Source organism: Phyllobates terribilis, unplaced genomic scaffold, assembly GCF_046119375.1.
Source record: "Phyllobates terribilis strain yellow unplaced genomic scaffold, ASM4611937v1 Scaffold_4989__1_contigs__length_55350, whole genome shotgun sequence".
Lineage (NCBI taxonomy): Eukaryota > Metazoa > Chordata > Amphibia > Anura > Dendrobatidae > Phyllobates > Phyllobates terribilis.
The window spans coordinates 4749-31608 of NW_027367737.1; the positions used below are offsets into that span (position 1 = coordinate 4749).

The 26860-nt window shown below is 38.7% G+C and overlaps 2 protein-coding genes across 2 annotated transcripts; both read right to left on the reverse strand.

Annotated features, from left to right (window-relative positions):
• Nucleotides 1-6037: 6037 nt before the first annotated feature.
• Nucleotides 6038-12124, reverse strand: LOC141249681 (uncharacterized). Its single transcript, XM_073669753.1, is given in 8 exon segments — nucleotides 6038-6141; nucleotides 6827-7110; nucleotides 7112-7562; nucleotides 7565-7721; nucleotides 10762-11016; nucleotides 11116-11340; nucleotides 11674-11904; nucleotides 11963-12124. Coding segments are annotated over 8 exon segments (1869 nt in total).
• Nucleotides 12125-20771: 8647 nt separating this feature from the next.
• Nucleotides 20772-26250, reverse strand: LOC141249682 (uncharacterized). Its single transcript, XM_073669754.1, has 7 exons — nucleotides 25942-26250; nucleotides 25640-25870; nucleotides 25081-25305; nucleotides 24721-24981; nucleotides 22768-23674; nucleotides 21146-21279; nucleotides 20772-21062 (listed from the first exon to the last, which is right to left on the reverse strand). Exons 1-7 carry the CDS (start codon nucleotides 26248-26250, stop codon nucleotides 20772-20774), a joined length of 2358 nt encoding a protein of 785 aa, XP_073525855.1.
• Nucleotides 26251-26860: the final 610 nt, after the last annotated feature.

Consider the following 26860-nt stretch of genomic DNA (forward strand, 5'->3'; position numbering starts at 1 on the left):
AGACATGTTAGTGGAACCAAAAATGATATCATCAACGTATACCTGAACCACTAGGATGTCGCCCTTATGTTCCTGGATGATGAGCGTCTTGTCGATTGTTCCCCTTTTGTAGTTATTGACGAGAAGGTACTCGGAGAGGCACTCATACCATGCCCTTGGTGCTTGCTTTAACCCCATAGAGGGTCTTGTCCAGGAAATACACGTGCTCTGGGTGAGTCGAGTCCTCAAAGCCTGGGGCTGCTTTACATACACTTCTTCATTGAGCACACCATATAGGAAGGCCGTCTTCACATCCATTTGAAATAGCTTGAAGCCCTTATATGAAGGGAAGGCAATTAAAAGACGAATGGCCTGTAATCTGGCAACTGGAGCATTGGTCTCGTCATAATCGATCCCTTCTTACCGATTGTACCCATGTGTTACTAAACGTGCTTTGTTCCTTACCACATCTCCTGAATCATCGAGCTTGTTGCGAAAGACCCAGCGAGTGCCTATGATAGTGCGATTGGAGGGCTTAGGAACTAGACGCCAGACTTTATTCCGCTCGAACTCATGAAGCTCTTCTTGCATGGCTGCCACCCAATCTGGATCAAGGATGGCTTATTTGATGTTCTTAGGTTCAGTGAGGGAGACGAAGGCGTTGAAAGCACAAAGGCTGGTTTCCTCAGTTGTTTCATCAAGTGCTTCAGCGATTGCCTCCGGAGGTGCTAGTTGAGCTACACGAGAGCGAGTGTGGATCCCGGAGTGGACTGGGGTGAGCATGTTCTCTGGAGGATGAGCACCTTGTTGTTGAAAGACTCTAGTAGGGGGGCTTTGTGCTTTGAGCAATATCTGAAATAGAAGGCCCTTCGTTATCACTGTCTGAGTCTGGGCCTGAGGGAACTAAGGATGTAAATGGAAGGGCGAGTGGATTTAAGGCTTTAGAAGAAAGAGCTCGATCAATATCTGAGGAGGCTTCTAAGGGGGAGACTTCTGGGAATGGATCGGAGGTATTTGTCGAAGAAGAGAGGAACGCGCCTTCATCAAACACTACATGTATGCTCTCCTCGAAGGTTCTCGTTCTTTGGTTGAACACCTTGTATGCTTGCTTGCTGGGACATAGCCAAGAAAGATGGTTTCATCACTTCGTGCGTCGAACTTGCCTAAATTATCTTTCCCATTATTCAGCACGTAGCACTTGCATCCAAATGCCCTGAAATGAGATATGCTTGGAGGGTGTCCCTTTATCAGCTCGTACGGTGTCTTGCCTAGTGAAGGACGTAGAAGGGCTCTGTTGGTGATGTAGCATGCAGTGTTCACCGCTTCATCCCATAGGGAGGGGGTGACTCTACTTTGAAGTAGCATGGTACGCGTCATCTCTACTAATGTTCGGTTCTTTCTTTTCAAGCATGTTTAAGCGATCAGAAAAGGAATCATGAGTTTTCACCTCAGAAGTAAGGGCCTCTGCATTGTCCATGAGACATTTGCCTTCGAATCCTTCGTGAAGGTCAGCTTCATCATCTTCTTCTCCACATGCTGAGAAAAGTGCCTTCTTTTCAGTGGCCTCTACTTTTGGGTTGGTGCACCTCTTGGCAAGATTTCTCTTCTCCTGGCAGTTGTAGCATGTATACTCCTTGAGATCACGCTTAGCCGATGATGATGCTTCTCCTGGTCCAGCTCTCTTCTTGAACCACTTCTTAACCATCTTAGTCATGAGAGCGACTTCTGTATCATTGTCCTCATCTTCTTCACCATCATTGATGTCCATCTTCTCAAGCACCTTCGTGAGCTTCAGCGCTATTCCAGTGGCTTCTTTTACTTTTAATGCCTTTAGCGAATCAACGTTCTCTTGGTCGAAGAACTTTCCAAGTATGTCAACTACTGGAAGCTTCTTGCAGTCTGGAGACATGAGTGCGATCCGTCGAGTGAGCTAGATTTTTTGGCTCATAGCGTAGATAACAAACAGTGTCTGCTCTGAAGGAGGAATGGTTACACCAGAGACAGCCAATTTGTAGATCAGAATTGTGAAGCGCGGCTGGCAGGCTGACACGCTTTCACCGGGAAGTTGTTTGAAGGACTGAAACTCCCTTTGAAGTGTGAACTTTCTGGTATCCTTCTGGTCTTCGCTCCCTTTGTGTATGGAGATGATAGCTTCCCACATGTCTTTGGCAGTTTGTATGACAATGACTTTGTCAATATCCGTTCTTGTGAGTCCACACAGAATCAGTTGTCGAGCTTTTGCATTCTTCTCCATCTTGGCGTAGTGCTCTGGTTGTCATTCCATTCTTGCCTTCATTTGTGGAAGCACCTCATCTCCAAGCTCTATGATTTTCCAGCATTGGTAGTCTTAGGTTTGAATGAACGTTGTGTGTACTCCCATCCACCAATCAAGTTCTCCTTCTCGAAGCTGGTGACGTTTGTTGAGGGACATGCCGAGGTTGAACTCTGAGTTCTTCATTGCCTTATTTGGAATTGGATCCTGCTCTGATACCAATTGTGGATCGTGAAGATCTTAGCCTAACTAAAGAATGAATCTGTTGCGCGGACATAACAAGTTAAGAACAAAATAAACACTCAACTCCAAAACATTGTTGATTTGATTTCTCATGGAACTTACAACTACTAGGCAAACACACAGTTCTTAGTTTCTCTAAACTCTCCTAGTTATTGCCTAAGTCCTAAATTAGGATGAACTCTTTCTCTCTTGTTCAACAACCACGTTTAAAGATAAATGAACTAAACTATTTATACTATGGCATAATCATCGGGAACTAGTTACCTAAAAGCATGTGAATAAAAATAAATAAAATACTGAATCTAAACTAGCCGAATATAATGACAAACTAGCTTCTATTGTTAAGATCTCGAATCTGGTAAATCTCAGGCGAATCAAATCTTTCCTTCTATAGCTCTTCAAAGATTTATTTCCATATATACGCGCTCGGTCCCCTTGAGTGTCTTCGGTCCCCTTGAGCGCGTCCTCCTTGTGTAGTGCGTTACTTCTGCATCTTGATTCTTCACTATTCGTGTTCGATCCCCTTCAGTTTCACTCGGTTCCCTTGCTCCTAGTTAAGCGCCTTGAGCGTTATTTTTCTCGTTGTACTCACTCTTGTATTCCCACTTCAGCGCGTTGCTTTCCATGCTTAAACCTCCTAAATAACTCAAAGGCCTATCGTTTTCCTGCGATATCTCACTCAATGCACATATTAGATCATAAGGCAGTTTGTTATCATTAGAACGGAGGCATTATCAGTTACAAGAACTAAGGGGCTAGTTCATATAACCAACATAGCTTCTATCTTGACCTCCCAGGGCCTTAGTGCTACCACTACCATGGTTGTCCTTCCATCCAAAATCAACAGTCCTATTTGCTGACGTGGCCGCCTTCTTGGCCTTCCATGTGTCGTTGCATTTTCTCCATGACTCGTACATCCACGCGTCGTGGAAACCTGCTTTTGGAGCGACGACTTTGACACCACCATCTTCATCGGCATGAGGATCTTGTTTTTCATTGGGGATGGTCGTATCAGGTTGTTGTTGGTCTTCTGTTACCCGGTAGGGGCACGATTCCTTAAGCTTCCCAAACCGCCCACATTCATAACAGATGGTGGGGAGATCCTCATACTCCACGAGGAATCTATCCCTATTGATAACAGTAGTGGCCTTGAGTGGGCGATTTAGATCAACCTCCACGCAAATACAAACAAAGCGCCACAGTTGGTAAGGAGGGTAAGTTGGTCGACACGTACAGGATGATCAATTCCTGCTACAATCCCAAACATAACGTCTTCACTATAGAGGTGGAGTGGGAGATCCAAGATGTGTATCCGTGTCGAGGTGGTCTGGATTGGTTGAGATGGCTTGAAGGGCGGCGACCAGCTACGCGTCACCATGCATCTACCGAAAACCATCCAGGGACCAAAAGTGAGCACGGTGGTATAGTCCTCCTCCGACAAGAAACGGACAAGGAAGCATCCATAGGAGAGATTGATGATAGTCATCCCGGCGCTGAAATTCCAGGCTTCCCTGATCTTCCTATCCATGGTGATGAAATTTAGTAGTTTTCCCAGGATTTTGATTACCACCGAGTATTTCCAAGGATGAGATAGGGCTTCAATCACCAAGGGGTCTATGGAGATCTCAGGTTCTCCATCATCTCCTTTCGGGAAGGTGACCATAGGATTGAGGGTGACAACAGAATCCCCTGTCACAACTTGCTTCCATGTGCTTGGGTTATCCGCAACCGGAGATGGGAGCGGCGAGACAGAGGGAATTTGGGTGGAGGGAAGGGGTCCAAAGAGGGTGAGGGCTAGCTTACCTGGGTTTCCAGAACGAAGGTTGGCGTTGGCAGGGAGAAGATTTGGGTCGTCGGAGGAGATGGAGGCGCGTCCTGCATACACTGGTCAGTGTTGCAGGCTTCCTGTATCGTCCGGGCCGGAGGAGGATTGGGAATCTGGGTGGCCTCGCCATTGTTGAGGCAGAGTTAACCGAGAGGTTATCGATGAGAGTCATAGCGGCGTCAGTTTCACGAGGCACTGGGCGGGGAGGAGCAAGGTCATTCGGTGATTTGGGCGGTGGAAGAAGGGGAGAAGATCGAGAAGAGACTGGAAGCGGCGGAAAGTTTTCTGCTAATATGTCAGAGCAAAAAGTTTTTTATAACTCATACTTCCTCCATCCCCTTTTCTTCTTTTTATTTCTTTTCAGGACACTATTCATCTTAATCTTGTTAATATCTCCCATGTTAATATCTCCCAGTACATAAGTAGAAACATAGTGGTGAGTTGTTTGTTTGATTCATCTTAATAAATGCTTTAAAAATATCAAGATTTTAAGATTTTCGATTAATATATTTAAAAATGTATACGAAAAACGCATCGACAAACATGTAAAAAGGAAACAGGAAGAAAAAAAAAAAGGGAACTGAAGGAATATATCATATTGGGTCTATACGGAAATACCATCTCGATATGCTCAGGAGAAGGACGTGTATACCTCTGGACCCTTTTTTGGCAGAATTTATACTGACATGTTGCTGTTTGTATTAAACAACAATATAAAGCTGAATATCTCCTCCTACAATTTCACACTTATTCAGGATGCAGATGCAAAATTCTTGAGTTTTACAAAACACTGCAATGAGAAAACAAGAATGGCACAAGAAATAAACGCCATATATACACTAACAACAACTCCGAAGCCCTCTATATCATCATCTTCAAGATTGAAGAACAGCTCCACCTGTGATTTTCCAAACTGACTGGCAACATGACATCTCATACCTTGTCGTGTATGTTCTACTGTAAGAATCATTCAATTCCGGGTGGGAAACATCAGTCAAGCTTGCTGCCTCTTCAAGTGTTGCTTCTACTGTAAGAAAGATCTCTCCAGTGGAGGAGAAGCTGAGAGCAGACATAGACGAGACACTAGAAGAGAATCTAGATTTCTGGATGAGGTTCAGCTCATCCTTCTCACAGGTACAGAAGCTCCAGAGCGAGACAGGATCTACAGAAAGAGCTGCTGAAGATTGAAAAGGAGAAGAAGATGAAAGACGGGAGCAGCACCCCATACAGAACCATGAATTCAGAGGCAAGGTCGATTTACAAGCACCTCAAAGAGATACAAACCGAGCTGACAGTGTGGCTGGAGAAGAGCGTGGAGCTAAAGGACGAGCTCAAGTGCAGATTTTCAGAGCTCTGTAGGATCCAAGAGGACATAACAAGAGCGTTGAGCGATGGAGCCATTGATGAACACATGAAATTCACGAGCTTCCAGGCAGCAAAGTTTCAAGGGGAAGAATCAGAAAGTGGAAGATGAACTACAAGCTGCTGTCGAGCATTTGAGCAGCCTTCAAATTCAAGTAGAGAGGACTATTTACCGATTGAATAGGAATTGGGGATTTCTGGATCAAAATCCAGCGCTCAGATGGGCGGTGGCAGCCGCAATCAGATTCCTTTTGCACGATCACTCCAGATATTCAGCATTGTTCCATCCAACACCTAAATAGAATTTTTAAATCAGTACTTCAGTATAGAAATGTTATATTTCAGGAAAGTTGTTACTATGGAATCAATTTTCTAACATCCTGCCATTTGCGAACAACTTCCTCTGCAACTCTAGCATCCATTTTCGTAATCTCCCAGGTTTCTGCATTTGAAGGAAGACCTGAATTACAAAAACCAATACTTGTTATTTTCCCGGAGAAGAAAGGATGAGGATATTGTAAACCACATACTTTTTTTACTGTGAAATAATCTACCAATTGTAACGAAACAAGGAAACATGGAAGGGAGAATTGTAATCTTTAGGTACAATTCCGAAGACTGACCAAGTTTAATAAAAAGAATACGGAGGAATTCCAGGGTAGTAGAGCACCAAAATGTATGTAGCTGAGTAGTAGAGCACCAAAATTTGAGTAGACCTGACAAAATTCAACCCGACCCGTTTCTACACAAAACTCGTCTTGACCCGACCCAATGACCCGAGAAATTCCAGGGTCAAAGTATAAACCGATCCATTGGATCAAGAATATTAGCATAAAAATATGAAAAAATTTAAAATTTTCTATTAAATATATATTTTTATTTTTTAACGAAACTATTATTATTTTAGAGAAAATAAGTGAAAAAACCGGAAAAAATCAACGTCAATTGATCCGACCCGACACTAAATCTCTTGTAACCCAATAAAAGTTTGACCTGAAATGACCCAAATCCGACCCGATTGTTGGGTCTTAACTTGGGGATTAGGTTGCAAATAGGCAGAATTTTCAGATGCGTCATCATGTCCTCAGGAAACAACTTAAATATACCAACAGAAGAAACTTATAACTTAGCTCAACAAAACTTACCAACATCAGAAGCCACTACCGAATGGGCTTGATTCCTTCGATCCAGTCCTTTTCCACTATTCACAGACTTCAATCCAGAAAAAGTAGTCAGTCCAATAACCACACTAGCACAAGTAATCTTGATAATCGCGTCTTTAATCCTCTCAGTCATTTCCTTTTCAGAAACTTCATTGACTTCAGATTTATTCAGCAACTCTGCAGCAGCATTTGAGATATTAATTTCGCCATTCTCAGTATCCACTTCAGATTCTTCACCACTAGGAGGAAAAACTTTCCTCAAAGCCTATCGCACCAATCTTAACAGTATCCAAAACTGCAGTGGCCCCAGCACCAATTCTCACTATAGCAGCAGCAGCAGCTAAAGGATAACCACTAACACCATCTAAACTCTCTAAATACCTTAAAACTTTAGGGTCATCATAGTAATCACCCAATTTCACCTGAACATCCCGAGTCTCCCTAAATCGAAGAAGAACAACTTCCATTAACCAAGTTTCAAGCAATTTACAGAGTCCAAGGAGAGTATCATTGTCTTCTTCATCATCATCCTTTGAATTCTCCAAGATGAAGTCAACTATTGAAGGGTCTCTGTAAGGAGAATCTTCAACATCGAGGCCAAGCCATGAACGGCACTTATCAAGGTTTCCCACTAGTAAGGAACAGAGTCCTCTTTCTAAAGCGAAATCCATCTCTCTGTTTCCGGTATCGGTGTATAGAGAAGGGTTTGCTAGATAGCTACCTTTGTCTGCTGAAGTTGCTGGAAAAGGTTATCAGCATCTTGAATGAGATGAGGCTTTTTTGCGGTGAAAGCTTGAGCTACAAGAGCAACTGCAACTCCGTAAACCTCAAAGCTTTCTGCAGGTATGTTACTAGAAGTCGCAGCAAATAAATCAACCTGGAACAATGGTAACGCTTTAAAGTAAAACTCTAGAATCAAAACAATATACTGTAGAAAAGTTCAAACGTGTCAGCAGTTAGATAATTAGTTGTTATTTACTAATTATTAATTAGGAGATAATTGTTAGTGGTGTTAGTGGTTAGTTAGTTCCTACTTTATAGGCAGAAACTTGTTAGGTGGTTATTTCCTTCAATTATAAATGTAGACGCTGGATTACACATTCAATATACAAGAATTATTCTCCAGAACTTATATGGTATAAGAGTCAGGTTCATCATCACAATGGCAATCGATACCCCTTCATCATCTACCCCTAACTCACAAATTAGCCCGATTGAAAATCACCACTCCTCTGTTCATTCATCTATGCTCATTACTAGTCATAGATTGAAGGGAAGGAATTATCCGGAGTGGTCTCAATCAGTTAAACTAGCAATTGATGGAAGGGGAAAGTTAGAATATCTAACTGGAGAAATCAAAGAAAAGAAAGGCAACGATGATGGCTACAGTACCTGGAGGTCGGAGAATTCCTTAGTTATGGCCTGGCTTCTCAATTCAATGGATGCATCAATCGCTAAGCCTCACATGTTCATGAAGACAGCAAAGGAGGTATGGGATTCCGTCAGAGAAACATACTCAGACCTTGAGAATTCCTCTCAGATCTTTGAGTTGAAGACAATGCTCTGGCAATCCAAACAAGGAGATAGAGATGTCACAACTTATTACAATGAGATGGTGTCTCTATGGCAGGAACTTGATCAGTGCCATGATGATGAGTGGGAAAGTGCAAAGGATCTGGCCAGACACAAGAAGAGAGAGGAGAATGATAGAGTCTACATGTTTCTAGCAGGAGTCAATCGAAGTCTGGATGATGTGAAGGGAAGAATTCTAGGAGGAAGCCGCTGCCCTCAATTCGAGAAGTGTTCTCAGAAGTCAGAATTGAAGAAAGCAGGAGGAAGATTATGTACAACAATTCAGCCCAGAATTATAAAGCTGAAGACTCCTCGGCAATGTCTGTCAGAGAAGATGAGAAGAAAAGGCCATGGTGTGATCATTGTAAGAAGCTGTGGCATACAAGAGAGACCTGTTGGAAGATTCATGGGAAGCCACCAGGGGCAGGAAAGAAGAAATCTGAGAAAGCTTTCCAAACTGCCATGACTGAAACTCAACAAGAGCAGCAAATCAACTCCAAGCAGCCTACTTTCACAAAGAAACAGATAGAGCAGCTTCTTCAACTCCTAACAGCCCAGAAAAATTCCAACCAAGACGCTCCTTAGTCCTTCCTGCTCTTTTGCCCAAAATGGTAAAATTGCATCCTTTTTTTGCTTTGAAAAATCCAAAAACTCCTGGGTAATTGACTCAGGTGCAACCAACCACATGACCTCTATATCAAACCTCTATTTCTCATATAAACCTTGTGCAGGAGATAAGAAAGTAAAAGTTGCAGATGGCTCTTTATCAGCCATTGCAGGAATAGGAAATGTCAAAATTTCTTCGTCCATTGATCTTTCTAAAGTCCTACATGTCCCAAATCTGTCATGTAACCTTGCCTCAGTCAGCAAATTAACCAAAGACCTTCAATGTTCTGCTAAATTTTATCCCTCCTATTGCATTTTTCAGGATCTGGCATCGGGGAAGATGATTGGCAGTGCTAGGGAGGAAGATGGACTTTACATCCTTGATGAAGGGAATGAATCAAATAAAAAAGGTCGAAAAAATGCTTGTTTGCAAAGTATTTCTTTTTCCAGTGATAATGAGTTGTATTTGCTGCATTATAGACTAGGACATCCTAGCTTTTATTACTTAAAAAAATTGTTTCCTAAGTTATTTAATAATAAAGACCCTTCTTTGTTTCATTGTGATATGTGTGCTCTTGCAAAACATCATAGAAATTCTTATGTCCCTCATATTTACAAACCAACTAGTCCTTTTTTACTCTTATATATAGTGATATTTGGGGTCCATCTAGAACTTCTACTTTAAAAGGAAAGAGATGGTTTGTAACTATTATAGATGATCATACACGGGGTAACTTGGGTGTTTTTACTTAAGGACAAATCTGAAGTGGAAAATGTGTTTAGGAAATTTTACACTATGGTACAAACTCAATTCAATACCAACATTAAAATGGTGAGAAGTGATAATGGCCGTGAATATTTCTCCCAAAACCTAAACAAGTTTTTTTTCTGAAAAAGGGATTATTCATCAAAATTCTTGCATAAATACACCAGCTCAGAATGAAATTGCTGAGAGGAAAAATATGAAGTAACTCGTGCAATCATGTTTTCAACTAAAATTCCTAAATATCTATGGGGAGATGTTGTTTTACATGCTACATATCTAGACATTGCTTTTTACATTTCCAATGCAACTTTATTAAGGTTATTTAGGTAAAGAAATTTCTGACTTAATTTGAGTAATACTTTGTCTAAAGACATGTATTTGTATCCGGAAGGAGTATACTTTTACCTACCTTAATTACAATCATCACATTCTTTAGTTACAGTATTAGTAAAAAGTCAATTCTCATATAATATTTACTTTCTTCATCTTTTCTTACAATGACATCATTAATTTCTTAATTAGTAAATTTCTAGACAAATAGCTTTTCTCTGTTCGCCAATAGATGACTTTTCAACAGTTTCTATCTGGATTACGTAAATGAAATTCTAGACTATTTTGCCCTTGTTGAAATTGAGCAAGTTATTAGCCCATAAGTATACTAATATCATCATATTATGAATAAGATAATCCATACAAATTACTTCCAAAAGTAGTGTAACGAGCATTAGGAAGGTAGAGTAATGAGTATCAGGAAGGTATATATTATAGCAACTACTTATAGAAATAAAATATTATAAGGGACTATGTACTAGGGGGTAAATCAGGAGAAAAAATGGGATGGCATTGGTATGTAGATATATGCATGATCTATTACATATATATATTCTATTTTTAACATAAACGTGCAAGGCAAGGGTACATATACTAAATAGTGATCATCTAAACATAGAATAAGGACAATTAGATGTAAAACCTGCTCAGTGGCTGTCATGTGCACAAAAGCTTCAAACTTCTCACGTGTAAATCCCCCGGCAATTGCAGTTGCACCTCCTCCTCCTACTGACCATAAAATATTACGTACACCTTGTAGAGCCTCAGCTCGTCTCTTACGGTTTTCATCATTAAGTGGCAAGGCTAGAAGCTCCAACACACAGCGAGGAGTAATCTCCTCCAATGTTTCATCAATTTGAGCTAGCAAATCAGGAGCAAGGCTGCTTGATCCTTCCTCCTGCATTGTAATCAAGTAAAAAAATGCATCATCTTTACTGTATGCATTATGTTGTATTGAGTTGATATCTCTAGACATATTTGTGAACTGAAAACTTACCTGTAAAAACTTCAATGCTCTTTCTAAAGATTCACAGCCTTGAACATAATCTGGGGGAGTTAATGACATCACGTCCCTGGAAATGTCTACATACGCAAGGGCCATGGTTAACACAATATCATGCTTGATAGACTTCGGGAGCCTTTCCTTTAATAAACTGTCACCAAACAACAAAGCCAATTCACTCTGTCCAGCCTCTTGCAAAACACACAAGGCACCTGGAACCTATCAGACCACAGAAAATTCAAGTGAGGGTCAGCTGAAATCTCGTATAATTAGACAATTCCAATCAGATGCACATAATCTTGCCGAATCCACACAAATACTAGAAATGCCAACCAAACATGATCATGTTATGAACATTAGGATAAATTCCACTTGATTAAGCTCCAAGAAAGAGAATATTCCCATGAAATTTATACTGCATTGCTCAAATGATAGCATATCCAATCACATTGAATATCAAATTATCAAAAATCAAACTAAATCCGACACAGCACGAATGCAAGATAAAATTCACTTTAAGTAAAGGTAAATAGTGAAGGGATGGAGAAATACCTTGTCAAAGGGGACATCAATGAGGATAGTTTCCTCGACATTATCAGATAGGCCTAAATTATAGTCTCTCCTTGAAGAGGGGTCTGATAGAGTCTCACAAGCTGCTTGCAAGATTTGCCTTCGACTGACTAATGCGTCCTGGTTGTATCCATACTGCGGCGGCTTCGAAACCTTAGCTTCGTACGCCCTTCTAATTCCATCGCCGAGAAAGTGCCCCTCCGCCCCTAAAACCTAATTGCGAAACGGAAACAGGTTGAGAAAATGGAGGGCTACAAAGAGAGTGAATTACCTGATAGAAATTGAGGGGAATAGGGAGGTGACGATCGGGAGGGGCGAGTGAGGGAGGGAGAGAAGTGATTGTGGAGCTGGTGGCGGAGGCGGATACGGGGGAGTCGGATGTGGTGATTTCCAGCATTAACATTGTTTTTTTCTCAAGACTAGATTTGGGCATTGTTTATTAGAGTGGTGATTTCATGACATGTGTTATACTAGAATTGTAATAGAAAAATTGAAAAGAGAAAAAGATATTAGACCGAGTATTCAAATTGTTGTTAGAATTTATTAGAATGGTGATAAAAAAAAGTAAGTATTTATCACGGGGATGTGGATAAGAACAACTGACAGTGGTCTAGATGTGCACTATTTATGATTACCTCTTCGCTTACAATTTTTCTTTATTCACTTCACATATTTTGAGTAATAATTCCCATGCCAAAGGAGGAAACACTCTATGAACCGAGGAGTTAATTTCCAGCATTAGGTAGATTGTTTTTTCTTAATATACTAATTGAAAAATCTGTGTGCGATTGTATTGTTTCCCATAGTGGTGATTTGATTACATGCATCTATGATTTTGTAGTAAATAGTGGGATCGCAATAGAAAAATTGAAAGGAGAGTAAGAGAAAAAGATATTTGAGCGAGTTTTCAAATTGTTGTCATAATTTGTGAAAATGGTGACAAAAGAAGTAAGTATTTATCACGGAGGTGTGGTTAAAGAACAACTGGCAGTGGGCTGGATGAGCACTATTTATAATTACCTCTTCGCTTAGCATTTTTCTTTATTCACTTCACAAACTTTGAGTTTTAGGGTAAACTTCCGGCACTGTTTTGACATTCCCAGATTTCGTAGATCAAGTATAAGCCAAATCCAAGGTAATTCCGTTAAGAAAATGCACGATTCTTGAATGAATTAACTTAGTTTGAGGCCTTCTAAACAAATTTTGCTACAGTCTTTGTTAATTAGTTTGAGTCACTTTTCTTTATCTCATTCCCAAATTTTGGGTAAACTTCTAGCACTGCGTTGACGTTCCCGGATTTCGTAAATCAAGTATAAGCAAATCTAAGGTATTCTGTTACAAAAATTCACGATTCTTGATTGACTTAACTTAGTTTGAGGCCTTCTAAACAAATTTTGCTACGGTCTTTGTTAATTAGATGGCATCTATTGTACATACGGTATCTAAGTGTTTTTAGCACAGTACAGTTTCATATCATGCTCTTTAGCATAGGATTGCAATAAGTTGTTAAGATTGATTAGTCCAATATGTTTTTTCCATCAATTTTTGCAGGAAGTGTCTGAATTGAGAGAATGGCAAATGAAGAAAGCAGCAGTTCAGAATATACTCTGGTGAAAAAAGACGTAGTGCTTGCATGTTGTATTTGCTCTATATGTAATCAAATAATCCACAATCCAACCACCATCATTGTGTGCCTTCACATCTGTACGTACTTCATTGACTCTCTCTCACTCTTACTATTAATTCAACTATTTGTATCATCCATCAAGTTCTATTATAATTTCCTTGTTATCTAATTTCAATTTCAATTGAGTCAATGATAAGTTCTTTTTATTGTTTTGTAGTTAAATGCCACTTCATAGTTTGTGGAATTGATTCACTTTAGTGAATAATTAGTTTGGAATATTTATCAAGGTGGTTTCTCAGTAGCCAGTCTTATTGTTGCTTTTTACTTCTCAATTGTAAATGACATTATAGAACTTATACTCTTATTCCTCTTATTTTACCAAGATTTAGAAAGAAAAAAAAAGGAGTTGGTTGTCTCTCCCTCCATTGCTTTAATGGTCTAAAATTCCAAATTCTCCTTTTAAACCTTTCCTTTTTGTAATCAAATGAAGAATCAGGAAACTTCTGATTACATGATTGACAAAGAATTCATTAGTCAAAATGGCAAATTGATCCCAGTATATATTTAATCAAACATGACAGTTTTCATACTGTTGTTTACATGTCTATCATTTATGTACAAAGTGTTTTATAATGTTTTCAATTAATCATGCAGAAAAGATTCTGTTGTTTTTTAATAGTAGGAGAAGACACTATGTGAAAAACACAAAATGTTATAGAAAATCTAACTGGAGTATCAGAACAACTAAATCTATTGTTTGTTGAAATCTATCATAGCATGTACATATAACTGGTAATAATAAAATAAATGGACTATGTACCCAATTCTTTTTTCTGATCTTCTTCTCTTTTATTTCCTTCTATCACCTTTATAACCTGGTTCTATTTATTCATTTGTTGTTTCCAATTGAGTTTTTTTTCACCCTTTTAGTTCGTAATTTTTTGCAGTTTCAAATCAATTACTTATGCATACTGCAATTAGCGCAAGGTTATATTACTACAAAACTAAATGGTATTGGTGTATTGCTTAAAATTATCCTCAAAGTTCTTTCAACTGATGTTTGCATACAATTCATTACCTACAAAGCTGTTTGAAATGATCTGATATGATTTGAGTAGAATAACCTCTTCCTTGGAATGATTTTCAACTAAGATAAGTTATCTCTTGAAACTGTAATGACAGTTTGCTACCAGTGCATACACGACAAGATCGTGAAGGAGAAATGGCATAACTGCCCCAAATGCGGCAAGTTTATTGGAATAAACCCTTTGTCTAAGCTCAGGTATTTTGAGTTTTATTAAGCTGACAATCAATCTCTCTATTTTGATTGAATTGGTTCTTAGTGTGTCTTTAAAATGCATATTGGGTGTAATGTAATGTAATGCAGGCCAAACCCCCTTAAGATGTGTGTAAGAGATGATCCCTTATGCGAGCACATGCAGCAAGAAAAACCAAAGCGCAAAGTAATAGAAGAGTCGTCGTCATCATCTACTGCACATGCACTTAGTCTTGCTCTTGGTGGTTCAAATGTCCCAACCAAGAAAAGATCAAATTCTAACAGGAAAAAGTGGGTCATGGCATCTGAGGGATCCACTGATCCAGCTGTTATTAGCAACCCAAAGGTAACGCATAAACTAAAAACAACAAGTTCTGAAATTGATTTCTCTTTCTCCAACCTATACTACTTATTATCCCACAGGCACAGATTGGTTGTTCCAAGCAAGACAAAGGCAAAGACAAAGGCAAAGGCAAAGGCAAAGGCAAAGGCAAGGCCCTAGAAAAAGTTGTCCTGAATTTTGATCTTAATTTTCCGCCACCTCTTGAGTCTCCATCAAGACCAAACACCATTGTTTTTGCACTCCCATCTCAGCCTGTTAATACTAAGCATGCTCAGGGTCGCCGATCACCCTAGACCATCATTCATTTAGCACATGACTGATATATCTACTTAGGGTTATGTTATTTGTCGTCGTTTTTAAAACATTTTTTTACAGTCTTGTTGCTCACAAGTGGTTATGACTAGGATCATTTTGTTTCCGGTTTTATTTACACATGAAAGTTTCGGTTTAGAGCTAGAGACAAATCGATTAAGTAGAGTCTAGTTTGGGTTAGATCAGACTTCGGGTGAATCCTAATTTAAGCGAACCAAATTTCGACCGAGTTAAACAGATTCTGTATTTTTTTGCTAAACAAAGCTGCGAGACAGCTCGCAGACAAAGTGCACAACGGCCCTAAATTATATGCATCATTGCTTGCACTTTTGTTTGAAATAAATAGATGGGCTTCACAACTCCTTTATATAAAATCAATTACTTAGGAATCAATTTTGAGAAAATTATGAAATAAAGTGATCAACATAAATAATTTCAATAATTTAACCTGTAAAATATACTTAATAAGAAAATTGCAAAATATTCTCCATAGTGCTTTTCTAAATTCCACATTGAAAATTTGAGAAAAAATTTACCTTTTTTTATATAGACATCTCTTAATAGGGGATAATTAGAGGAAAGTTATGTAGCACGGACACGGATACACGGACATGGACACTATAGGACATATGGACACACCAAATCCAAAAATATAGAGAAATAAGACATGACGGAACACGGTGATATAATTTGTATATTATTTTAAAGATATTGCAAAAATACTATATCAAAACTTATAAGAGAGGAAAATATGATACTCAATTGTATATAAATGGTTAATAATAAAAATTAACAATAAATATTTTTTATGTTGCTATAGGAAGAACATTTTTAAGATTAAATCATGTCTTTTTTGTACTTTTGAGTATCTAGAATATAAGTATATTCAAAATTCAGTAAAATAAAGTCAAGTAAAGAGGCTGGATCTATAAAAAATACACGACAAACGAGTTTGGGTGTGTTCAAGGTATGTCCAAGCTTTTCAACATGTCTTAGATGTGTCGGACATGGACATAGCCCTCTTCTAGGTATGTCCGTGCTTCATAGGGTAGAAGACTACCGTTCACATCTCCATATTTATTTGTTTATTATATATCCTCTAATTAGTTTACGATAGAAAATTTTAATAATAAATATACATGATGTGAGTTCGAATCTCACATAGACTACGAGATATAAATTCAGGACCGTCCAATCGTTTTCGGAGGCCATGTGCTAATTTGTAAAATTGATTTTTATATAAATAGGTAAATTGTGATAAAAAAATCTTTCTCTTATTTCAATCATTAGAATCATATATATGTTTGATAAATTCACAATTTGTACTATAAATATTTTGAGGAGGAATTTCTCATAAAATTGGAATTTTCATGATACAAAAATGTTATAGTCTTGATGAATTATTGCATACCAAAAATAACAGAAAAAATAATGTTAAAATGGAAAATATTAAATAATATAACTTAATGTCAAATATTATTTTATAGAGATGCTAATAGAATTAAATAATGTAATTAAATGTGGACTATAAAAAAATGATAGAAGTGGGATTCAAACATGTGTTGTTTTGTTGAAAAACTACTCTTGGAACCACTAGACTAAATATACATTTCGGTAAATACATGCTGTTAAAAATTTATAAGGGGCGCATAAATTCTGGCAGGAAAAAGTGGGTCATGGCATCTGAGGGACCCACTGATCCAGTTGTTATTAGCAACTCAAAGGTAACACAGAAACTAAAAATAACAAGTTTTGAAATTCATTTCTCTTTCTCCAACCTATACTACTTATTGTCCCACAAGCACAGACTAGTTGTTCCAAGCAAGGCAAAGACAAAGGCAAAGGCAAGGCCCCACAAAAAATTGTCTTGGATTTTAATCTTAATTTTCCGCCGCCTCCTGAGTCTCCATCAAGACCAAACACCATTGTTTTTCCACTCCCATCTCAACCTGTTAATACTAAGGGTGCTCAGAGTCGCCGCTCACCCTAGACCATAATTCATTTTATCACATGATTGATATATCTACTTAGGGTTATGCTATTTGTCACCGCTCACCCTAGACCATCATTCATTTCATTCGCCTTTAAAAAATCCCCTCCACTATTTTAAAATCACCTCCTCTCCATAAAATTATGGGTAAATTCTATAATTATCCCCATCAATAACCATCTTCATCATTCTCCTACATTATTTTAAAGTCTCCTCCTCTTCATAGCTCTTCTATTTCAATTTTTTGACATGTGAGAGTTAAAGGCATCAATTATTCAGATTCAATCATCCATTTTCATCATTCTCCTATAAATGAAGAGCTTGCTCCTTATTTAAATTCTACCATAGGTTTTGCCATAAAGAGAGATAGGAAGAGATAACCTTGATTTATGCTTATCCTTTTTGTTGAATCAATCTTCTACAATGGATTTTCCTCCCGTAACCTTCTCTTTTAATTGTTCATTGATGGAGAAGAACAAATCCTTAATTTTTTTTTTCTCTTGAATTCTTTCTCTCGGTTACTCTCTATTCATTTCAGAGAAGTGGTTATCTTCTTTTATTAATGGATTGTAATTCAAAACCACCAATTGTGGAATTAAGTAACCACCATTGACTGTACAACTTCCCACTATATTGTGGAATTAAGTAACCATCATTGACCGTACAACGTACAAATATATATTTTATGAGATAAAGTAATTATTATTAGGCAAGGGAGGAGGGTTAACCATTATACCCGGATTCTAACATCGTTAACCGAAACTAATCCATCATGGTGTCGACTTTAATGTTAAAACTCTATCTATATTGTGAACTTAAACTTTATGATTAAACAGAGAGACACGTAGGCCACAATATATGTTAATATTTAATAAATATTCTAACACTATTTCCTTGTTTCGGCCATAAATTCGAACTCCTCTTGGTCCAGAGTCGAAGAGAGAGCATCTTTAAATTATTTTCGTCCAGTAGAAGAGCATCAGAGGACAGAGGGGTTGTCGCTGATTTTGCCTTGAATAATCAGCAACTCCGAAATGAGATTTCGATTCCTGCACAATATGTCTCCAAAAACAGTCTTATTCCAGATCTTCAGATCCCTTTGGAGGAATTTCATAGTAGCAGGGTTTACAAGGAAGTATCACCATTTGGTTTTGGTGAGAGTTGGGAAAGCCGAGTGCATAAGCCAAGCCACCTCAAACCTAGACAAGTGTTCAAATTTAGACTATGGGTGGGTTCACACCCAATGATCAAAAGCAAACTTGGTCAGGTGGTGGACCAAAGCGTCAAGCTAGAAGCAACGACCATCTTGATTGGTGAGGGCCTAATCCAGTCGCTTAGATACCAAGGAGGTGGACAAAGTCCCTTGACTCCAAGTAAAGTTTAGGCCAGAAAAGCCAAGGTCGGTGAGGCCATCGAAGTTGATCAGATCAAGGAAAGCTCCAGATCCACCCAGAATCGGGATCTTCTAGCTGCAGTGGGCGGAGCATAGACACCAAGAAAATGGGTGATCGTGCCTCTAGATTCGAAATCCATGTGGATGAAATGATCTCGTAAGGCAACAACACACAGGTTGATTTTGTCGTCTTTCTAGAGGATCCAAATATCACCCATGAAACCTACAGGTTCAACATGGATATTATTAGGAAACTTGGTTTTATGGCAAGCTTTAATCGCATTCGTACCTGAGACCTTAGTATATCAATGTTATGGTGGTTACACATATATCGAACAACTCTAAAGAAACCATCATTATTCATTATACGCGCCACAACAATTCCGAAAAATGAAACTATACATCAAGGAGGAAAGGAAAGAAGGAGGGAAGGAGGAAAGGGCAGAAGGAGCTGGATAAAGTCTCCGCTTTAGTGGTTCCCTTCTGGAACAATCATCCCCATGACCTCTCTAGGGATTGTATCAATACCATCGACGCTTTCAGTAGCAGTCTGGACAGGATCCAACTCAACAGTTTGATTCGGTTGCCAGAATTTCCCACCCAAAGGCCCAACATTCAATTCCCTCTTCGACGCACAACCCAAGACCAAATGAAGGGAAGTGAAGGAAGGGTCTGGTGGGTTTTCCTTCATTCCCGAAAATGGATTTGCAGAAGACAGTCTGATGGGTTGGAAGAATTGATCCATCGATCTGGGCCATTTAGCCGGCCCATTCCTCACTTTCTCCTAGTCATCTGAAAGGTCTGCTTTAATTAAAGCCTCCTTGCGCGTCTTACGTCTGGCACAATTTTTGTTCCTTTTTGGTGCTCTTGATGGGCTCGGTCATTTTCCAAACCGGGGTCAGGAATTGGGCCTCGTCTTCCTGACTTCGAAGCGTTCTCAATCAAGGGAAGCTTCCCTTTGTCTTTAGTGTGCATGATACTTTTGTTGGACTTGAAATTAGAAGGCTCTCTGCTCCACTCTCCTGAACGTTCTCAATCAAGGGAAGCTTCCCACTTTCTAGTTCCTTTTACCTCCATTTTTAGGTAAACCTGGTTTCCCACCATCTGCTCCACTCTCTTGGACGTTCCTTTCATCCTCAAAATCCTCCAAGACAACAAATCTATTTCTGCCAGCTGTGTCGCATCCTCCTCGTAGCTTCTCTGTCCTGACCTCCCAGGGCCTTAGTGCTACCACTACCATGGTTGTCCTTCCATCCAAAATCAACGATCCTATTTGCTAACGTGACCGCCTTCTTGGCCTTCCAGGTGTCTTGCGTTTTTCCACTACTCGTCCACCACGCATCGTGGAAACCTTCTTTTGGAGCTACGACTTTGACACCACCAGCTTCACCGGCCCAAGGATCTTGTTTTTCACCGGGACTGGTCGTAGCAGGTTGTTGCTTGCCTTCTGTTACCCAATAGGGGCACGATTCCTAAAGGTGCCAAAACCGCCCACATTCATAACAGATGGTGGGTAGACCCTCATACTCCATGAGGAATCTATCCCCATTGATAACAGTAGTGCCCTTGAGTGGGCGGTTTAGATCAACCTCCACGCAAATACTCCACGAAGAATCTATCCCCATTGTTAACAGTAGTGCCCTTAAGTGGGCGGTTTAGATCAACCTCCACGCAAATACTCCACGAGGAATCTATCCCCATTGATAACAGTAGTGCCCTTGAGTGGGCGGTTCAGATCAACCTCCACGTCAAGGTGATCTGGATTGGTTGAGATGGCTTGAAGAGCGGCGACAGCCGCGCACCACCATGCACCTGCCGAAAGTTTCCTGCTGACATGTCAGAGTGAAATGTTTTTTATAACTCATATATCATATTGGGTCTATATGGAAATACCATCTCAATTTGCTCAGGAATAACTCCAGACCCTTTTTTGGCAGAATTTATACTGACATGTTGCTGTTTGTATTAAACAACAATATAAAGCTGAATATCTCCTCCTACAATTTCACACTTATTCAGGATGCAGATGCAAAATTCTTGAGTTTTACAAAACACTGCAATGAGAAAACAAGAATGGCACAAGAAATAAACGCCATATATACACTAACAACAACTCCGAAGCCCTCTATATCATCATCTTCAAGATTGAAGAACAGCTCCACCTGTGATTTTCCAAACTGACTGGCAACATGACATCTCATACCTTGTCGTGTATGTTCTACTGTAAGAATCATTCAATTCCGGGTGGGAAACATCAGTCAAGCTTGCTGCCTCTTCAAGTGTTGCTTCCACTGTCGCGTATTGACCGTCCAGTGACATAGTCACGCTGTCAATGGTCACGTTCAGCAACGTGTACTCCCAAAACCTACCTCGCTCTTCGCTTTCTTTTGCACGATCTGTCCAAATTTTCAGCATTGTTCCATCCAACACCTAAGTAGAATTTTTACATCACTACTTATGTATAGAAATGTTGTATTTCAGGAAAGTTATTCGTGCAGAATCAATTTTCTAACCTGGTGTAGCCTTTCCACATTGTGATTTGGACCTAGTGCTTCAGATTTGACGTTCTGCCATTTGCGAACAACTTCCTCTGCAACTCTAGCATCCATTTTCGTTATCTCCCAGGTTTTTGCATTTGAAGGAAGACCTGAAGTAGAGAAATGAATAGTACTACTTGTTATTTTCCCAGAGAAGAAAGAATTAGGATATCGGAAACTACATACATTGCTCATTCAGATCATACTGTGAAATCATCTACCAATTGTAATTAAAAAAAAAAAGGAAACATGGAAGGGAAACTACATACATTGCTCATTCAGATCATACTTTATTACTTTTTCTTTTTTACTTTTCTATTTTTTGCATGCATGTAATTCTACAGGACATTATCAAGTGAAGTACCACAAATTTTTTCTGCTTATACAGCTGAGCAGGAAAGCACCAAAATACATACTTCCTCCGTTTATTTATAATTGTCCATTTAGCCTCTTGTTCTTGTTAATCTTAAATTATCCATATGCATATTTTGGTTGAAGTTTTCCACATTTACCCTTAATTTAGTGCTTTTTTTTTTACTTTGTACTTTTTTGCATGCATGTTAGGAGGGTAATCTAATAAAAAAATATTCTCCTTAATATGTGTGAAATTTTCTAAATGGACAATTATAAGTTAATGCAGGGAGTATGATACTATATTGCTCAAACCAGTATCATATTTACTTGGGGTAGACCTGGCAAAATCGGACTCGGCCTGAAAAACCGACCCGACCTATTTCTAGATCATATCAACCCGACTCTAATCTACAAAACCCGTTTTGACCCTATGATCCGAGAAATTCCTGGGTCAAAGTATAAATCGACTTATTGGCTCATGTTTGAGCTGTTGGATCAAGAATAAAGCATAAAAAATATATATATTAAAAAAAATTAATACATTTTTTAATTTAAAAAATTATTTTATAAAGAAAAGAAGTAAAAAAGGCGGAATAAATTCATGTCAACCGACCTGTTGAACCGACCCACCCCAACACTAAACCGTTATAACCGACCCGCTGTAACCCAATAAAGGTTCGACCTGAGATGACCCAACCCAGAACTATTTAACCCGAGCCGATTGTCAGGTCTTAACTTGGGGATTAGGTTGCAACCTAGGCAAGTAGGCAGAAATTTCCAGATGTGTCATCACGTCCTCCGGAAACAACTTCAATATACCATTATGATGAGACTCGATTCCTCAAGTCTCATCATAATGGTATATTGAAGTTGTTTCCGGAGATTAAACTACCAAGAAAGAACCTTTATTGATTGATTATGAAACCTAGAACAATGAATCCTTATATAATCTATCCATTTTCTAAATAAGGTAAATGCATATAATTGAAAGATACTCTCCTAAATGATAATATTAAAATAAGTTAAACACTTATAATTGAAAGATACTTTCCTAAATAATATTATTAAAATAAACTACTTAGATTATCTCTATTAGATGGGCCTGCTGCTAGAGTTGGGCTTACTGCTAGAGTTAGGTTCCTATCACATTAGGTCAAACATCACAATGCACAACTACTTATTTACTAATTATCTTATAAAACAAGCAACAGAAGAAACTTATAAATTAGCTCAACGAAACTTACCAACATCGACAACATCAGAAGCCACTACCGAATGGACTTGATTCCTTCGATCTACTCCTTTTCCACTACTCACAAACTTCAAGCCAGCAAAAGTAGTCAATCCAATAACCACACTAGCACACGTAATCTTGATAATCGTGTCTTTAATCCTCTCAGTCATCTCCTTTTCAGAAACTTCATTGACTTCAGATTTATTCAGCAACTCTGCAGCAGCATTTGAGATATTAATTTCCCCATTCTCAGTATCCACCTCAGAATCCTCACCACTAGGAGGAAAAACTTTCCTCAAAGCCTGAACTGCACTAATCTTAACAGTGTCCAGCACAGCAGTGGCCCCAGCACCAATTCTCACTATAGCAGCAGCAGCAGCTAACGGGTAACCACTAACACCATCTAAACTCTCTAAATACCTCAAAACTTTAGGGTCATCATAGTAATCACCCAATTTCACCTGAACATCCTGAGTCTCCCTAAATCGAGGAAGAACAACTTCCATTAACCAAGTTTCAAGCAATTTACAGAGTCCAAGGAGAGTATCATTGTCTTCTTCATCATCATCCTTTGAATTCTCCAAGATGAAGTCAACAATTGAAGGGTCTCTGTATGGAGAATCTTCAACATCAAGGCCAAGCCATGAACGGCACTGATCAAGGTTTCCTACTAGTAAGGAGCAGAGTCCTCTTTCCAATGCGAAATCCATCTCTCTGTTTCCGGTATCAGTGTATAGAGAAGGGTTTGCTAGATTAGCTACCTTTGTTTGCTGAAGTTGCTGGAAAAGGTTATCAGCATCTTGAATGAGATGAGGCTTTTTTGCGGTGAAAGCTTGAGCTACAAGAGCAACTGCAACTCCGTAAACCTCAAAGCTTTCTGCAGGTATGTTACTAGGAGTCGCAGCAAATAGATCAACCTGGAACAATGGTAAAGCTTTCAAGTAAAACTCTAGAATCAAAAAAATATACTAAACCTGAAATTTTCTTTCCTACATGTACATCACGATTTAATTTGTTGCATTTACTTATATACCCTTCGAATATATTCCTAGCTACTCTTCAGTTCCTAGATCTCAAATTTGCAAAAATTAAAATATCATATACTCCCTCTCTATACAAATACATGTCATTTTAGAGTAACTTTTTTGCATACAAATACATGTACTTTACCAACTTTTCCATACTTTTACCACATTTACCCCTTGCAATTATTACAATAAAAACTACTTTATTTCTCTAGACATTGCTTTTTACATTTCCAATGCAACTTTATTAAGGCTATTTAGGTAAAGAAATTTCTACCTTAATTTGAGTAATATTTTGTCTAAAGACATGTATTTGTATCTGGAGGGAGTATACTTTCACCTACCTTAATTACAATCATCACATTCTTTAGTTACAGTATTAGTAAAAAGTCAATTTTCATATAATATTTACTTTCTTCATCTTTTCTTACACTGACATCATTAATTTCTTAATTAGTAAATTTCTAGACAAATAGCTTTTCTCTGTTCGCCAATAGATGACTTTTAAACAGTTTCTATCTGGATTAAGTAAATGAAATTCTAGACTATTTTGCCCTTGTTAAAATTGAACAAGTTATTAACCCATAATTATACTAATATAATAATATTATGAATAAGATAATCCATACAAAATACTTCCAAAAGTAGAGTAATGAGCATTAGGAAGGTAGAGTAATGAGTATCAGGAAGGTATATATGATAGCAACTACTTATAGAAATTAAATATTATAAGGGACTATGTACTAGGGGGTAAATCAGGAGAAAAAATGGGATGGTATGTGCAAGACAAGGGTACATATGTGTAAGGCAACTACTTATATGCGTGATCTATTAAATATATATATTCTATTTTTAACATAAACGTGCAAGGGAAGGGTACATATACTAGTGAAATAGTGATCATCTAAACATAGAATAAGGACAATTAGATGTAAAACCTGCTCAGTGGCTGTCATGTGCACAAAAGCTTCATTCATGAACTTCTCACGTGTAAATCCCCCAGCAATTGCAGTTGCACCTCCTCCTCCGACTGACCACAAAATATTACGTACACCTTGTAGAGTCTCAGCTCGTCTCTTACGGTTTTCATCATTAAGGGGAAGAGCTAGAAGCTCCAACACACAGCGAGGAGTAATCTCCTCCAATGTTTCATCAATTTGAGCTTGCAAATCAGGAGCAAGGCTGCTTGATCCTTCCTCCTGCATTGTTATCAAGTAAAAAAATGCATCATCTTTACTGTCTGCATTATGTTGTATTGAGTTGATATCTCTAGACATATTTTTGAATTGAAAACTTACCTGTAAAAGCTTCAATGCTCTTTCTAAAGATTCACAGCCTTGAACATAATCTGGGGGAGTTAATGACATCACGTCCCTGGAAATGTCTACATATGCAAGGGCCATGGTTAACACAATATCATGCTTGATAGACTTCGGGAGCCTTTCCTTTAATAAACTGTCACCAAACAACAAAGCCAGTTCACTCTGTCCAGCCTCTTGCAAAACACACAAGGCACCTGGAACCTATCAGACCACAGAAAATTCAAGTGAGGGTCAGCTGAAAATATCATATAATTAGACAATTCCAATGAGATGCACATAATCTTGCCGAATCCACACAAATACTAGAAATGCCAACTAAACATGATCATGTTATGAGCATTAGGATAAATTTCACTTGCTCAAGCTCCAACAAAGAGAAAATCCCATGAAATTCATACTGCATTGCTCAAATGATAGCATATCCAATCACATTGAATATCAAATTATCAAAAATCAAACTAAATTCGATACAGCACGAATGGAAGAAAAAAATCACATTAAGTAAAGGTAACTAGTGGAAGGGATGGAGATATACCTTGTCAAAGGGGACATCAATGAGGATAGTTTCCTCGACATTATCAGATAGACCTAAATTATAGTCTCTCCTTGAAGAGGGGTCTGATAGAGTCTCACAAGCTGCTTGCAAGATTTGCCTTCGACTGACTAATGCGTCCTGGCTGTATCCATACTGCGGCGGCTTCGAAACCTTAGCTTCGTACGCCCTTCGAATTCCATCGCCGAGAAAGTGCCCCTCCGCCCCTAAAACCTAATTGCGAAACGGAAACAAGTTGAGAAAATTATGGGCTACAAAGAGAGAAAGCAGGGAGAGTGAATTACCTGATAGAAATTGAGGGGAATAGGGAGGTGACGATCGGGAGGGGCGAGTGAGGGAGGGAGAGAAGTGATTGTGGAGCTGGTGGCGGAGGCGGATACGGAGGAGTCGGATGTGGGTAAGAATTGGAAGTCAGGGAGGAGACGGTCGGCCCATTTGCTGGCGGAGAAGGTGGTGAAATGAGAAGCATTGGGGGAGGAGGAGTCGGTGCCGACGCCGGTGTTGGTGGCTCGGACGGTTAATTTCCGGCGAGGAAGAAGGGGAGGCTTGGGAGTCGTGATAGAGAAGGTGAAGTGAGAAGAAAGAACTTCCATGGCTGGCTGGGGTTTCTGAGCTGTCGCAGCTTGAAAACCCTTCTGTTGTCTGTTTTAATACAGACACTTTCCTTCTAGTGATCACATTCCACACGCACACCACTCCTATAACCTCAGGTTAATCATCTTAAATTATTTTGTTTCTATGAACATTGATGTATAAAGATAAGGGTAAGGTTATTTATTAGAAATAGAAATGATGGTTATTTATTGGATATTTTTAAATGTGATTGAAAGTAGTGGTGTATAGCGTTCTTACTCATATGTGCATCGGTTTTTATATATGTGCTAGACTATCTTAGTAAATGTACATATAAATGCTAATAATATATGCGAAATGTATCAAATATTGACATTCAAAATGTAATACAAAATACTTATATTTTTGTTGCACTTACACATTCAAATTACTGCACGTTTTTTTGTAAAAAAAAATATTGCACAATAAAAAACATGATAGATTTTGTCTTTAGAAATCCGATACAATATATATGCCAATTTATTCTAAGCAAAAATGTTGCACATTTCGTATGGAAAAAAAATCACCTTTGAGAAATATTTTTTTGGACTCTGAAAAAAAAAAAAGAGTCAACAGACGGTCAAATGTGGT

Excerpts from the sequence above, each read along its gene's own strand:
- LOC141249682 (XM_073669754.1), bottom strand. The coding sequence starts at position 26,250 with ATGGAAGTTCTTTCTTCTCACTTCACCTTCTCTATCACGACTCCCAAG. Across the intron at positions 25,306-25,639 it reads TTGATGTCCCCTTTGACAAG|GTTCCAGGTGCCTTGTGTGT; the intron begins GTATATCTCCAT and ends GTGGTCTGATAG. Across the intron at positions 24,982-25,080 it reads GAGCATTGAAGCTTTTACAG|GAGGAAGGATCAAGCAGCCT; the intron begins GTAAGTTTTCAA and ends ATAACAATGCAG.